This window comes from Elephas maximus, chromosome 11 (assembly GCF_024166365.1).
Source record: "Elephas maximus indicus isolate mEleMax1 chromosome 11, mEleMax1 primary haplotype, whole genome shotgun sequence".
Taxonomy (NCBI): domain Eukaryota; kingdom Metazoa; phylum Chordata; class Mammalia; order Proboscidea; family Elephantidae; genus Elephas; species Elephas maximus.
In genome coordinates, this window is record NC_064829.1 from 100188726 (window position 1) to 100205284 (window position 16559).

Consider the following 16559-nt stretch of genomic DNA (forward strand, 5'->3'; position numbering starts at 1 on the left):
CATACCACCATGAAAGCAGAGCCGGGAGTGTCCTTTGGACCCGGGGTGCCTGTGCAGGAAGCTCCGAGACCATGGGAAGATTGATGACAAGGACCTTCCTCCAGAGTTGACAGAAGGGAGAAAGCTTTCCTCTGGAGCTGGTGCCCTACATTTGGACTTCTAGCCTACGGGACTGTGAGAGAATAAATTTCTCTTTGTTAAAGCCAACCACTTCTGGTATTTCTGTTATAGCAGCACTAGATGACCAAGACAGTAGTCAAGCACAGTGTTTGCACCACCCAGGGACCTCAGGCATTGAGTGATATAAAAACCAGTTGTCTTCAAAAAAAAAAAAGTTGTCTTCAAGTGGGCGCTAACTCTGGGTGACCCCGTGTGTGTCAGAATAGAACTGTGCTACAGAGGGTTTTCAATGGCTAATTTTTTTTTGGAAGTACATTGCCAGGCTTTTCTTCTGAGGCACCTCTGGGTGGGCTCAAGCTTCCAACCATTCAGTTAGCAGCTGAGCACACTGACAGCACCACTCGGACTGATAAGTCATATAAATGGAATCAAAATCAAGTCATGGCAGGCGTGTGCATTTGTTAAAACTCACCAACTTGTGCACTTGAGATTTGAGGCTTTTATTGTGTGTGAATTTCACCTATCAAAAAAGAATCTAAGTTCTGATACATGCTGGGACATGGGTGAACCTTGAAAACATAATGCTGAGTGAAATCAGCCAGACACAAAAGGACAAATATTGTCTGACTCTACTCACATGAGGTATCTAGAATAGGTAAATGCACAGAGACAGGAGATTGGTGGCTACCAGGGACTGAGGGGAGGGGGAATGGGGAGTAAATGATTAATGGGTTGTGAGGGTTAATGTCATGTGTCTACTTGGCTAGGCTATGATTCTCAGTGGTTTGGCAGACACTATGTAACCACCTCCCATTTTGTGATCTTATGTGAGCAGCCAATCAGTTGGAAGAGGTGTTTCCTTGGGGGTGTGGCCTGCATTCATGATATGAAAACAAACGTTGGGGCAAAGCTCACAGTCTTTTGATCCTGCGTTCATCTTGTCATCTTCTGACCTCCGATTCTCGGAACGTGAGAAGCCTTCGGCCTGCCACCTGAACTGCAGATTTTGGGTTTATCAGCCCCTCCAACCACCTGAGTCAGAAGCCTCCAGCCTGCTGCCTGACCCACGGGTTTGTGAGCCATTTCACTGAAATATAGCGAGCCTCAGACATGGGTACAGAGTTTCCGATTGGGGTGATGAAAAAGTTTTGAAAACAGATAGTGGCGATGGTTGTACAACATTGTGGATGTGATTAATGCCTCTGGGTTGTACACTTAAAAAATGGTTAAAATGGCAAATTCTATGCTATATATATTTTACCACAATACAAAAAGAATCTAAACTATAATTAATGTTGAAGTATTTGGGGGTAACGTACTTCTTCTGCAATTTACTTGGAAAGCATTAAAAAAAAAAAGAAAAAAACACAGAGAATCCCTGATGGAGCAGGAGAAAAGTGGGATGCAGAACCCAAACTCTAGTAAAAAGACCAGACTTAATGATCTGACTGAGACTGGAGGGACCCCAGCGGTCATGGCCCCCGGATTCTCTATTAGCCCCAAACTGAAACCATTCCTTAACCCAGCACTTTAGACAAAGATTAGACTGGACTAGAGTGGGTTTGGGATAGGACATAAAATGATACTGGTGAAGAATGTGCTTCTTAGCTCAAGTAGACACGTGAGACTATGTGGGCAGCTCCTGTCTGGAGTCGAGATGAGAAGGCAGAGGGGGACAGGAGCTGGTTGAACGGACATGAGATATACAGGGTGGACGGGAGTGTGCTGTCACATTGTGGGGAGAACAACTAGGGTCACATAACACTGTGTATATAAGTTTTTGTACGAAAAACCAACTTGAATTATAAACTTTCACTTAAAGCACAATTAAAAAAAACAAGATGGCAAAAAATATACCCTGAAGTCTTCTTTAAACCAAACAATAGCTCAGCTTAACCAGCAAAGAATGTCTGCCTTTAGTGTTGTGCTGTTTTGAAGAACTAGCTATATGGGATCAAATTGACAAGAGCAACTTGAAAGGTTAGATAGGAAACTTAGGGGTCAGTGAGTTTATGTTAATGCAGGAATGTCTTAGTTATCTAGTGCTGCTATAACAGAAATAGCACAAATGGGTAACTGTAGCAAACTCATTTATTTTCTCACAGTTTAGAAGGCTGTAAGTCTGAATTCGGGGCACTGGCTATAGTGGAAGGCTTTCTGTTGGCTCTGGGGGAAGGTCCTGGTCTCTTCTCAGCTTCTCTTTCTCGTTTCCTTGGTGTGGTGCAGTGAACTACTTAATATGGCCGTTCTAGGCATCCGCCAACCAAAAGGTTGGCAGTTTGAATCCAGCAGCTGCTCCTTGGAAACCGTCTGGCGCAGTTCTACTCCGTCCTATAGGGTCGCTATAAGTCGGAATTGACTTGACGACAACGGGTAGGCCTAGCCTTTGTGATTCCCACACAATGACTGGCGAGACTATGCAAATAAGGTGTATGGAACCTGTGATGGTTATGTGTCACCTTGGCTGGAAAATAATTCTCAGTCATTTGGCAGTTATGTAATGAAGTAATTTAGAAGTTATGTAATGATGTAGTAATTCTCCATTTTGAAATCTGATATAATTATGCTCCATTTTGTGATGTGGTATAAATCCTAGCCTCTATGCCTATGGTTATAGTCCCATTTGGGAGTGAGTTGTCCCTTATGTTAACGAAAAAGAATTACTGTAGGATGTATCTTGAGTCAATGCCTTACTAGAGGGTATGACTCACGTCACCATCCTTACCCTTTTCATGACCAGTGGGATATACGGTTGTCCATCAACATTTTCTGCCTCTTATGTTCATTGGGAAGCTACTTTCCCACTGAGGGTGCATGCTGGCACAAGGCAGAAGCCTTTATGACTGTTTAAAACTGAAAAAAACAGGAGTGTGCCACAAATTACTGTTTCTACAGGGTATTGTGCATTGAGCTGTGTGCATTTTTGGTAGGAAAAAAACAGAAATTTTGTGGAGACATGTATGTCCCAGTGGGCTCAGAGGGGACTCTGGGGGTAGAATTAGTGGGGCAATGGGTGTCCCTCTGGATTCTAAGGGTAGGCTTGTGGGAGGGGGCAAGAAAACAAAATCCATACTACCTACCAAAAATTCAACAACACTCAGTGATTCAGCATGCTTCCATTAATGAAAACACGTGGTATCTACAAAAAATTCAAAGCAGAAAACAATTGCTTCTTGAAAGGGTTAACTCAGTCACCACTCTTTCCATTCTTATTCAAGTCACACTTTTTATCTTACAAGAGACAAAAGGAGAGAGAAGTGAGCAGAGAGGGTGGGACTCACTACCACCAAGAACAGCTAGGAGTGGAGTGTGTCCTTTGGACCGAGGATCCCTGTGCTGAGAACCTGCTAGACCCAGGAGACAGAGAGCTGTAACATCAGAGATGGCTCAAGACAGTGAGAAGTGGTGGCAGAGAAACAACAGCAGCAGAACTGGGAGTCCAGCAAAGATGACACAGTGGGCTTTCTGGCCCACAGAGCGAGAAAGCAGAGTGCTTTGGGCAGGAGGCTTGCTGGCAAAGTGAGGTGTCTCTGGGCACTTGACAGAACTAGGTTCACCAACCCACGAAGTGAGAGAGCTGAGCACCTTCAAGCCGAGGCTTACGGGTGGAGTGGGGTGCCCCAGGCACTTATCGGCGAATTAAAGAGCTTTGTAATATTTGCCCAAGCAAGGCATAGGCTGGGCCGGCCCAAAAGGCCCAAGACCCCTGAGGAGTCGAAGGCCAAGAGCTGAAAGGCTGAGGGCCAGGAAGAGGCATGCCTGTGGGCGCAGACAAGAAGCTGTCCTGACTGAAGAACTGTATCCTGAGTTGTTCCTGATCCTGAATAGTAACCTGTTACTTCCCTCATAAACCCCATAATTGTGAATATTGTCTGTGAGTTCTATGTAGCCATTGTAACTAATTATGGAACCTAGCAGAAAAACAAGAGTGCCGTGGGAAAGACGGCTGGCGTCAGAATTGGTAAAGAGGTTGGAGAGAGGAGGTATGCCTGAACTCCACCTCACAGGAATCAGCCTTGAGCTGTTAATCTAGTTTCTTCTTCACCCTTGTGAGGTCAGAGGAGGTCAGACACAGCTGTGCCACCATTTTTTACACTTGAAGATCTCATGGTATCTATTTTCCCCCAACTATGCTTGTTTCCCTGTGCCTGATCAGCTTGCTTTATGTGTCAAAGGTTATTGGTTTAAGATATACCCTACACTGACCTAATGCTGCTGTAACAGAAATACCACAAGTGAGTGGCTTTAACAAAGAGAAGTTTATTCTCTCACTGTCTAGTAGGCTAGAATCCATCAGGTGCTCCTTGGAAAGCCTATGGGCAGTTCTACTCTGTCTTATAAGGTCACTATGAGTCGGAATCAACTCGATGACAACGGGTTTGGTCTTTTTTGGTTTTTAGTAGGCTAGAAGTCCAAATTCAGGGCATCAGCTCCAGGGGAAGGCTTTCTCTGTTGGCTCTAGAGGAAGGTCCCTGTCATCAGTCTTCCCCTGGAGTAGGAGCTTCTCTGAGCAGGAACGCCAGGTCCAAAAGATGCACTCTGCTCCTGGCGCTGCTTTCTTGGTGTTATGAGGTCCCTCCTCTCTGCTCGCTTCCCTTTCCTTTTATCACTTGTAAAATAAAAGGTGGTGTAAGCCACAGGCCAAGGAAACTCAGTTTACATTGAATCAGGAATGTGACCTTAGTAAGGGTGTTACGATCCCACCCTCATCCTCTAATCTTGCCTTATTAACCACAGGCAGAGATTAGGATGTACAACACATAGGGAAATTACAATCACAAAATGGAGGATAACCACACAATACTGGGAATCATGGCCTAAACAAGTCGACACATATTTTTTGGGGACACAATTCAATCTGTGACAAATGGCATGAAGGCGGCATTTGACCTCCTCTAACATCACACATCACAAGGGGTAAGGAGAGTCAAGATCAACAGCCCAAGACTGACTTCTATGAGGCGGCATTCAGACACACCTCTTCTCTCCACCATCTTTACCAATTCTGACACCAGCTGTCCCTCCCATGGCATTCTCTACTTCTCTGTTGGGTTCTATAATTCATTGCAATGGCCACACAGAACTCACAAACAATACTCATGATTATGGGGTTTACTAAGGAAGTAACAGGTTACAATTCAGGCTCAGGAACACTCAAGAGACAATTCTTCCATCAGGACAGCATTTTCTCAGCCTTGTTGGCAGGCATGCCTCTCTCTGGCCCCTCAGCCTCTGCCCTGCTCAGGGAAGTGTTACAAAGCTCTTTTAGCACCACAGATAAGGACCCAGAGGCACCCCACTTCACCAGCAAGCCTCCTGCCTGAAGGCACTTAGCTCTAGTTCTGTGGGTTCCTGTTGTCTCTCCTGCTGGCTGTCCTGTTGGCTTCTCCTGCGAGTCTCTCCTGCTGTTCTTTCGCTGCCACCACTTCTTGCGGTCTTCAATGTTACAGCTCTCTCTCTCCTGGGGGTCTCCTGGTTCCAGGAGCTTCTCAGCACAGGGATCTCAGGTCCAAAGAATGTGCTCTGCTCTTGACCCTTTTTCCTTGGTGGTGGTAAGATCTTCATTCCCACTGGAGTGGCTCATTTCAAGCTCAGCAGGATGGCAAAACTGACCAATCCCCTTGGTGGGACACAATCACCCTATTTGCACAGTTCCACCCAAGTGATTGCGTGGGAGTTATAAGACCAAGACCATGGCAAGAAAGGCTACACCAAAGCAATCCATCACACTGCAGGCCACCCCCTGGCTTTTCTAGCCATAGTCCTTTCATACTTGGAGGATAACTTCCCCCTCCCAATCATTTTACCAGTCCAAATCAGTCATTAACAATTAGTTCTTCAGTGGGGCAAAAGAGTCCTAAGGTTGATATTACTCAGGTACCAGCCATTCAAGTCTGCTGCAGGTGTCCATCTGATCTGGTCAGGTTCTTTTAAAAGTCATCTCGGCTTCATCCTGTCTGGTGTCTGATAAAAATTAACCGAGAAAGATTATTCCCTTCCTCTGAGCCTCACGAGGTATCAGCATAGAAAACCTTTAAGTTACTTTAGGGTTGGCCGCTGTACTAGAGTTCAGCAGTGCATCCCCCTTAGTCCACTCTTTCACAGTTACAGCTTCTAGAGTTATGGTCTTTACAATCACAATTAACCCTGTTAACAATCAACACTCACAACCGAATCATGTAATCTTGCTGGCATCTCCAACCACCCTCTCTTCCCCAGACCCATCAGGAAAAGTGGAATCTAGTTAGTGGGGATCCTCCCTTGTCCCCCTCATTTAATGTAAGCACACTCACAAAAGTGTGTAAGCCAGTCACTTTACGCCTTCATCGCCCCCTTTTTAAGTATCCAATGTTTAAATTGCCCGCCCCTATATCAAACTAGTACAATGAAGAGACAAACACGTTCCTTGGTCTTGAAGAATCCTCTGTTCCGATTGGAACTTTGAGCATCTCCATCCATAAGCAAAGTCTAGTTTAGAGCAAGTAATCAAATTGCACCACTTTACACCAGCTCGAGGTGTCAGACATCTTTCTCTTCATTCGGTTGGTTCTGGTCAGCTCATCCCTAGCCCCATGGGCTAGTTCAATAGGTACCAGCTGTAAGCTCAGGAGTCTACACAACTCCCTGGACCTCAGCCCAGCCAGCCCTTTCTCTCTTTCTCATCCCTGGCCTCCATGAGCTAGGTCAACAGGTGCCAATGGAGTATGTTCAAACCCAGCCCATCTCTTCATTGTTATACCTCCCTCACATTCACTCACTGAGTCGACCCAGATGGTCACCAAAAGCGAGCATACCAGGCTGTCTACTTGCCGGCTCTCTTTAACTCCAGTCCTGGAAGGGGATTCTTCTGATAGGCAATGACTTTTCCGGCCTGATGCACCCAAAGACAAACTGCTTGCTGAAAATTCAAAAAGCAAAACAGTCATTCTTTTTTCTGCAGGTCTTTCGTTCAAATGCAAATCTCCTGTTCTCTCAGCAGCTCTGGGTGGGTCCACGCGTCTTTTCAAATGCAAATTTCCTGACTCTGAGGGGTTAGGGTGGGGCTCAGGTAGTACACCAAAACCAAACCCAGTGCCCTCAAGTCGATTCCGACTCATAGCGACCCTACAGGACAGAGTAGAACTGCCCCACAGAGTTTCCAAGGAGCGCCTGGTAGATTTGAACTGTTGACCCTTTGGTTAGCAGCTGTAGCACTTAACCGCTACGCCACCAGGGTCTCCGGTAGTATACCACTACATTGAAATGAACAGCCTCTGTTTCTTTTAGTATATCCAATCAAGTATTGGCTGGATGCAGAGTTACATACTCTCTGTAATCTATAATACCCAACATTCATTTCTATCATATATTTATGTCTGTTTTACAACATTAGGTAGGAGAAGTAGGGCCCTGGTGGCACAGTGGTTAAGCATTGGCTGCTAACCAAAAGTTCAGCAGTTTGAATCCACCAGCTACTCCTTGGAAACCCTGTGGGGCAGTCCTAATCTGTCCTATAGGGTCACTATGAGTCAGAATTGATTCAACAGCAACAGGTTTTTTGTTTTTTTTTAGGTAGGAGAAACATTCAGTATCCATAGTACATTCAGATAAACACAACTCTTTAAAAACATTACAATTTCATCTTCTCCATCCATTGACTATCTTCCCATGCATATGTATATGGCCCCAGGCCTCTGGCTGGGTGGAACGAGTAGACCCGGGCCCCCTATCAATCATATTATTTAATTAACCTGGCTTTTGCCTCAGGCCACTCCAGAAAAGGCTTTTCTCTACTCAGTTTAAGCATAACATCTCTTACTTTTCTTTCAGCCATTACAGGTAACAACAACCAAAGTAACCATCTAAGAATCAAAAGTTTCACTTTCCATGCGCCTTCCTTCTCTTACAAATTCCCATGCTTATGAACCCGAATCATTGCAACAAATTCCATTTCCAACACTGTCATGGATTGAATTATGTCCCCCCAAAAATATATGTCAACTTGGTTAGGCCATGCTTCCCAGTATTGTGTGGTTATCCTCCATTTTGTGATTGTAATTTTATGTTAAGGGTATTAGGGTGGGATTGTAACACCACCCTTACTCAGGTCACCTCCCTGATCCAGTGTAAAGGGAGTTTCCCTGGGGTGTGGCCTGTACCACCTTTTATCTCTCAAGAGATAAAAGGAAAGGGAAGCAAGCAGAGAGTTGGGGACCTTATATCACCAAGAAAGCAGCACCGGGAGCAGAGTGCGTTCTTTGGACCCGGGGTCCCTGTGCCTGAGAAACTCCTCAACCATGAGAAGACTGAGGACAAGGACCTTCCTTCAGAGTTGACAGAGACAGAGAGAGAGCCTTCCCCTGGAGCTGACGCCTTGAATTTGGACTTTTAGCCTACTTTACTGTGAGGAAATAAATCTCTCTTTGTTAAAGCCATGCACTTGTGGTATTTCTGTATGGCAACACTAGATAACTCAGACAGACACCAACTGTAAAAATGGCAGGGTGGAGGCATCTGACCTCCTCTAACTTCACAAGAAGGAGAATCAAGAACAACAGTCCAAGGCTGATTCCTATGAGGCAGAGGTCAGACATACCTCCACCCTCCAACCCTTTTACCAATTCTGATACCAACTGTCCCTTCCACAGCACTCTCTACTTCTCTGCAGGGTTTGATAATTCATTGCAATGGCCACACAGAATGCACAGACAATACTCACGATTATGGGGCTCATTAGGGAAGTAACAGGTACAATTCAGGTTCAGGAATACTCGGGATACAGTTCTTTGATCAGAACAGCCTCTTCTCAACCATGCCACAGGGAGGTCTCTCTCTGCCCTCGGCCCCTTGGCCTGTCATCTGCCCTTCTCAGGCAAGTGTCATAAAGCTTTTTTAGCTCTGCCAATAAGTGCCCAGAAGCACCCCACTCTGCCAGTAAGCCTCAGCTCAAAGGCACTCAGCCCTAACCCTGTAGTATTTCAAACGTAGTTGCACCAAGTGCCTGGAGGCTCCCTACTTTGCTGGAAAACCTGCCTGAAGGCGCTCAGCTTTCCTGCTCTGTGGGCCAAGAAGCCCATTGCGCCATCTCCTGCTGGTTTCCTGGTTCTGTTGCTGCTATTTCTCTGCCACTGCTTTTCGCTGTCTCTGGTGTTACAGCTCTTACTCTCTGTCCTAGTTTTGCTGCTTCTGCTATCTCTCTCTGTGTTCCCTGTTACACCTCCTCTCTCTCTCTGTATCCCTTTAAGCCTAGCAGGATGACAAAACTGACCAATGCCCTCATTAGAGTTCTATACACCTTATTTGCATGATCCCACCCCCACAAGGGAGCAGTGCACCTTATTTACATGATTAGCAAGCAATCCAATCCCCTAGGTGGACATTAAGCATCTCATGTGGATAGTCCAACCCAGTCATTTGGTGGGAGTTACAAAGGCTGTGGCTAGAAGGGCCATGTTAAGTAATTCACTGCACTATACACCTGTTTGTTTTTATTTTTTATTTTTAACATGGCTAGCATAAATGGAAGGAGCCCTGGTGGCACAGTGGTTAAGCACTCAGCTGCTAACAAAAGGGTTGGTGGTTCAAATCCCTAGTTACTACACAGTAGAGAGACCTGGTGATTTGCTCCCCTAAAGATTACAGCCTTGAGGGCAGTTCTACTCTGTCCCATAGGATTGCTATGAGTCAAAATTGACTTGATGATGACTTTTTTTAAATAAACGGAAAATTATCTATTTTGCATTTTTATTGTATAAGGCCATCCTAATTCAACCAGGTCAGCCCATGCAGCCCTGTGGAGGCTACAGGTCCATCTTCACAGAGAATTTGACACAAGAAGGCTGGGTTGGCCTCCCCAACCTACCCTCGCCACTCCCCCCGTCCAATTTACACCTCAGAATGCCTGTGCTTTAGGCTCAGTCTTAAAAATTAAACTGTGGATGATTCATGGGCTCTACGGGGTGAGGTAAGGAGCCCTGGTGGCACAATGGCTAAGTGCTCAGCTGCTAACTGAAAGGTCAGTGGTTCAAACCCAACAGCCACTCCATGGGACAAAGATGTGGCAGTCTGATTCTGTGAAGATTATAGCCTTGTAAACCCTATGGGACACCTCTACTCTATCTTATAGGATTGCTGAGCTGGAATCGACTTGATGGCAATCGGCCTATGGGGTGGAGTAAGGGTGTTTAAAGGGAAGCTGAGTTGCCCCACCTACCCACAACTGGACCTAGAACCCCCAGACCAAGAACCCTGAGTTAACTATCCGGCCCTACATGAATTTGGTGGGAAGAGTGAAGGGCTGGGGTTGGAAGGGGAGGTGGAAGGTTCAGGTGGGGAACCAATCAATGGCCTTGAAGTACATTCTGACTCCTGGTGACCTCGCGTGTGTCAGAGTAGAACTGCATTTCATAGGGTTTTTTGTGGCGGATTTTTCAGAAATAGATCACCAGGCCTTTCTTCTGAGGTCTTCTGGGTGGACTGCAACCTTCAACCTTTCTGTTAGCAGCCGAGCGTGTTAATTTTTGCACCACCTAAGGACTCAGGCAGCGAAGAATGTGGATTTCCCCCTTACTTAGGAACAAATTTCTTTTGTTCTTGGGTCCCCCGAAATCTCTCTTTCACACCCCCAAATAGAGGAATGGTTTGAACCCTACTACTAATATATTTATTTTAATGGCGAGATCCTTGCCTGTTGCTTTTGGGTCACTTCAGACTCATAGCGACCACAAAGGCCAGAGTAGAACTGCACCATAGGGTTTCTAAGGCTGTAATCTTTACAGAAGCAGACTGCCACATTTTCTCCTTCAGAGCGGCTGGTGGGTTCCAATAAATTAGCAGGCAAACGCTTAATGACTGCGCCATCAGGGCTCCTTGGTGTTATCCTTGCGGTGGGGGGGACAATGGTGCTTCAGTGGTAGAATTCTCACCTTCCATTTGGGAGTTCTGGATTCGATTCCCGGCCAGTGAACCTCATGCACAGCCAATACCCGTCTGTCAGTGCAGACTTGAGCATATTGATGCATAGAACTTCCAGACTACTATAGGGTGGCTATGAGTCAGAATCTACACGACAGGCAAGGAGTTTGGTTTTTGGTTCCAGACTAATGAAAATCCTATGGGTCACAAGGGTCTGATCCACAACCAATCGTGGGGATAGCGCAGGACCTAGCAGCATTTGGTTCTGTTGTGCCTGAGGTCTCCATGAGTCAGATGGCAACTAACAACAACTATAATCCTTAGGGAGAAAGTGTTTCCTCCCTATATCTTCAATGGACTTCTTCAGTTTTGGACCAGTTAATGTCATTTTCCACAAAAAGGACTTAGTCAACTCCAGATGAAGCTACTCTTATGTTTCTTAGAGGCAGACATGCCCCCTCCTATTGTTAGGGATGTACTCTCTCAATCACCAAAACAGCTGAGTGAAGAAGAGCCCGGCCTCCCTGGAATCCAGAATGGACTTTCCCATGCCCCTTTCCTGGAAACGCAAATGGACGGATCCATTGAACCTGGGCGGGGGAGGGGGGACTCTTCTCGCTGTTGCCTCCCCATCCCCCCAAGATTCGGAGTAGAAGTTCCCAGGATTCAGGACACTCCTCCAAAGCTCATTCCAGGAATACTACTTGGCTTCGGAAATCAGAAGAGGATGGTGGGATGGAGTTTTCTTCCTCGATGTGACAGAAACGGATTCCTCCAGATCCCTTTTCCCTAAATTTCACAATAGCTTGGGGCTTTGAAGATCCGGAAGCTTTGCCTTCCCCAAAGCCAGTCAACCAGAGACTGTCTGGAGCGCCGAGAGGAAGCCAGTGTTGAGCTCGTCAACACCAGATCCTTTTTGCGTTTAGGAGCTCCAATTTTGGTGGAGATAACCACAAGTTTGATTTGATATCTGCTACAATGGAGGTTGCCTGAGGCTTTATGGTTGCAAAAACAATAAACAATCCATATTGAATAGTAGCTAAAAGCCAACAGAGTTTAAATTTCTGACTGCCGAGCTGTGCGCCCTAGGGCAAGTCACTCAACCTCTCTGGTTTTAAATTTTAACCCTTGCTTAACGGGACTAGATTTGGATTACCGTTTCTCCCCCGTGAGAGTCTACGTCTCTTGACAGGCCCAAGAACTGACAGCTTGTCCGCTGTAGAAAAGAAGAGGGGAAAGGGAAGGAAGGCTTCCTGGAAGAGTGTTTAAGAGCTCAGGGTAAGAAGGCGATCAGAGAGACGCTTGCGCAGTAAATACCTCGCTTCCTCTTCCCCCTCCCAACCACTTCTCTGCAGCAGGGAATTGCAGGCGTCGCTCCACCTATCCCAGCCCCGCTGAGATGGCCCCCACTTCTACTTCCTTTTCTACCAATCATCGTCCTCTATCCGCTCCCACAACCGCCCAATGGAGGGCGAAAGTAGGACACGTTCAGCAAATCCGCTACGCTTGCGGGGGCGGTCTGTCTTTCCATTGGGTCCAGTTAACGCAAGTTCCGCCCCCTCAGCCCCGCTCCCCAGCTTTCCTGCACGTCCTTCCCTCCCTTTTTGGAGAGGAGCCGGATCCAATCCGAATCCGACCGGGCAGCGCGGAGGGGGCGGTTCTGTAGTGCGTATTCGAACCCCGCCGGTCTCTCGGGCAACGTCCCCGCCTTCTCTCCGAACGGAAATAGCGGGGGCCTGGACCAATGGTAACGGCGTGCCTTTGCCTAACTACCAATGAGCGATGCAATGGGGGTGGGCCCAAGTTTGAAGGGCAGTAACCTGAGCCAATGCGTGTCTGAGAGCTCAGGGCGGTGGAACCGAGGGGCGGGACCAGGGGGCGGTGCCGCGGCCTGCCAGCCCGCCTGCTTGCCCGCCAGCCCGGCCCGGCTCGGCTCCTTGGCGCTGTCTGGGGTCCTTTCCGCCCGGTCCCCGCCTGCCAGCCTGCCAGCCCCCGCTGCGTTGTGCCCTGTCCGGCCGGGCCTGGGGCCGACACCACCGCCATCATGCCGGCCGTGTCCAAGGGCGATGGGATGCGGGGGCTCGCGGTGTTCATCTCCGATATCCGGAACTGTGAGCGTGCGCCCGGGGGACACTGGCGAGGGGCGGGGAGAGTGGAATTGAGGGGCTCGGGGGTCATAGAGCGGCCTAGGAGGGTAGAAAGGCCCCGGGGGGAACTTCAGGGTGGGGGCAGTGGAGGGGCTTGGGATGTCATAGAGTCCTTCTTGAGGTGACATGGAGTGGCTAGAGGGGTCCCGGAGGGTTGCCAAAGGGAGCCAGCTAGTTAGGTCCCAGGAATGGGGACATAAACGTGTCCCTTGGGAATGATAGAAAGGTTAAGGGGTCGAACAAGCAATGGGGTTAGAGAGATCCCTGTTGTAGACAGAAAGGGAAGGAGTTGCGGAGTGGGGCACCCTATGGAGTGACAGAGTGGGAGGAGGCCAGAGGGGACCTGGAGGACGAGACACACTGGAAGCCCGACACGCTGAGAACCTAACGTGGCCGGGCCTGAGGGCCTGGGAGAGGGGCGTCATACAGGGGAAGGGGCTAGAAGGCCACTCAGGCCCTTTGGTAGCAGCCTAGAGAGGGCCTAGGAGTGGTAGAAAACCCAGGGGACTGAGGAGGAGAGATGGGGGCACTATAAATAGACTCCAATAAGGGATAGAAGGCTCCCCAGTGGGGGATTGCTTGGAAGGCACGGGGCAGTGGGGAGCAGGCTAGAAGGGTCACTAAGTGGAAAGGAGGGTCCCAAGGAGCACAGAGCTGAGGGGGATAGAGGAGCTGCAGGTGTGGAGGTCTTGGGAGCCAGAGAGTGGGGGCCTGGGTAGGAGAGGAGGTTGTAGAGTGGGGCGGAGCTTCAGGGATGTAGGGGCAGGGAGCCCAGAGCTAAAGAAAGGGGCCTGAGGAATTTGTGGGTTTGTGGAAAGAGATCTGGAAAACTGTGGGTCATTCAGGCCCAGAGAGAGGTCAGGGGTCAGTGACCACAGCAATCTGGGGTCAGTGAATGCCACCAGGCAGAGTTGTCATGACGATGAGAGGCCTGGCGCCAAATCAGCTCCCAACTCCCAGGAGCCGGTGGTGTTGGTGTTTGAAGCTGCCAAGAGCTGCTGAGGCTACATCTGCACGGGCTTTGGGGTCAGCCAGACTGGCTTTGAGTCTGAGCACCACCACCCCCTAGCGCTGTGACCTTGACTGAGGGGCTTCACTCTTATGTTTCCTAATCTGCCAAGTGGGAATGCTGCTAGTACCTTCCTGGGGGGGTTGTTGTGACAGTGTATGTTGAGTGAGGCCTCTCCCACATTGCTGGCACTGGATGGATGTTAGCTGTTGTTATCGTGCTGGATCTGAGGAGAGGCTCCTGTTCAGTGCCCAGTGATTGACTATTTTAGAAATTCATAGGTGTAGGAGGATCTGGCACATAGTAGGTACTCAGTGAACAGTTGGAGTGGCAGCTGCTGAGTGTCAGTTGGTGGAGAGATGAGGATATGGTTGTCATGGAAAAGGAAAGAGCTCCTGTACTAACTAAAATGCTAGCAGTTCAAGCCCACCCAGAGGTGCCTTGGAAGAAAGGCCTGGTGACCTGTGTATGAAAGGTCATGGCCTTGAAAATCCTATGGAGGGCCGTTCTGCTCTACACACATGGGGTCGCCATGAGCCAGAATTGACTCGATGGCAGCTAACGATGATAACAACATGAGGAGCCATAGACTAGGTAGGGGGTCTGTTGTTAGGAGTAAGTGTGCACTGTCCCTGATACCACCAGCCTAGGTGAGACCCTGGGCAAGTCATTTATTCTCTTTGCAGCTCAGTTTTCTTGTCTGCAAAACAGCACTAGTAATAGCCATTAAGATTTATTCATTCATTTGACAAATTTTTTTGACCACTACAGTGTACCAGGCACTACTCTAGGCACTGGGCCTGCAACAGTGATCAAGAATCCTTGCCTCTGGGAGCTTCCGTTCCAGGAGAGAGATGGAAAAGAAGCTCCTGGGAAAAAACAAAAAAGAAGAACCCAAACCTGTTGCCACTGAGTCGATTGCAACTCATAGCAACCCTATAGGACAGAGTAGAACTGCTCCATAGGGTTTCCAAAGAGCACCTGGGGGATTTGAACTGCCGACCTTTTGGTTAGCAGCTGACTTCTTAACCCCTGTGCCACCAGGGCTCCAGTGATGCTTAGTTCTACGAAGAAAAGCAAGGCGGGAAAGGAGGTGGAGAGTTACTAGGATCTAGAGTGGGGTCAGCAAAGGCCTGACTGAGGAGGTGACATTTGAATGGAGACTTGAGTGAAGAGAAGGAGCAAGTCTGTGGATTTTAGGGGAAAGAGGGTTCCAGGCAGGGGATACGGTGCGTGCAAAGGTCCTGAGGTTGCCATATGCTTACTGTGTGTTCAAATGTGAGCAAGAAGGCCAATGTGGCTGGAGCTGAGTGAGCAAGGCAGAGACGTCTGGAGATGAGGGCAGAGCAGGAAATAGGGCGGATCATGTAGGACTTTGTAGGCCACTGTGGGAACTGTCAGGAGCCCTGGTGTTGCAGTGGTTAAAGTGCTCAGCTGCTAACCAAAAGGTTGGCGGTTCGAACTCACTAGCTGCTCCAAGGGAGAAAGATGTGGCAGTCTACTCCCATAAAGATTGCAGCCTTGGAAACCCCATGGGGCAGTTCTCCTCTGTCCTGTAGGGTTGCTATGAGTCAGGATCGACTCAACAGTAAAAGGTTTTTAATGGGTGAGGACTCTGGCCTTTCTCTGAGTGAAACAGGAACCACAGGAAGGTTTTGAACACAGGGATGTGATCTGATTTATGTTTTAAAATAATTCCGCTGGCTGCTGGGAACAGAGCAGATTCAAGAGGTAGGGGCGGAAGCCAGGAGACCAATAACGAGGCAGTTGGGAAGGCAGGCTCTGGGGTGAGGAGGAAATGATGAGACAGGGTTGGATTTGGGGTAAATTTTGAAGAAAAAGCCCACAGAGCTTTTGAAAGAGGTAGAATTGGGGAGGTTTGGTGGGGAAAGGAAGAGAAAACAGGCGGTGTCACAGCAGGGCCCCAGAGGGAATGCAGATGGGAGAAGGGGAAACTCAGGTCTGGGGGCAGTGGGGGAGATTTAGCCAAAGGGATTGACTGAGGCTGGAGACTCAGGGAGTCCTCCTTCCTTTTTTCAAAAAAAAAAAAAAAAAATGAAGCCAGTTGCCGTTGAATCTATTCTGACGTATGGTGACCCCATATGTGTCAGAGTGGAACTGTGCTCTGTAGGGTTTTCAGTGACTGATTTTTCAGAAATAGATCACCAGGCCTTTCTTCTGAGGTGCCTCTGGGTGGACTCGAACTTCCTGCCTTTCAGTGAGCAGCCAAGCACTTACCGTTTGTACCACCCAGGGACTCCTTTCTTTCCTCAGCAACTCTGTATTGAACTGGTTTTGTTTCAGGCCTTACAAGGAGCAAGGGGGAGGCAGACTTGCCTGTGTCTACATGAAACTTTTTTTTTTTTAACATGAAACTTAGAGCCTAAAAC

General features: G+C 48.2%; 2 protein-coding genes across 4 annotated transcripts in view; one reads left to right on the forward strand and one right to left on the reverse strand.

The window, feature by feature from the left end:
- TSKS (testis specific serine kinase substrate) overlaps nucleotides 1-12335 on the reverse strand; it is a 28726-nt gene extending 16391 nt beyond the window's left edge. For all 3 annotated transcript variants that reach the window (XM_049901293.1, XM_049901294.1, XM_049901295.1), the window contains exon 1: nucleotides 11025-12335. In XM_049901293.1, coding sequence (XP_049757250.1) covers nucleotides 11025-11110 — 86 coding nt within the window. In that variant the 5' untranslated portion in view covers nucleotides 11111-12335. The remainder of the gene's footprint in view (nucleotides 1-11024) is intronic.
- Nucleotides 12336-12898: 563 nt separating this feature from the next.
- The window catches only part of AP2A1 (adaptor related protein complex 2 subunit alpha 1), a 38388-nt gene continuing 34727 nt past the window's right edge, over nucleotides 12899-16559 (forward strand). Inside the window, exon 1 of the mRNA XM_049900956.1 lies at nucleotides 12899-13124. Coding sequence (XP_049756913.1) covers nucleotides 13058-13124 — 67 coding nt within the window. The 5' untranslated portion in view covers nucleotides 12899-13057. The remainder of the gene's footprint in view (nucleotides 13125-16559) is intronic.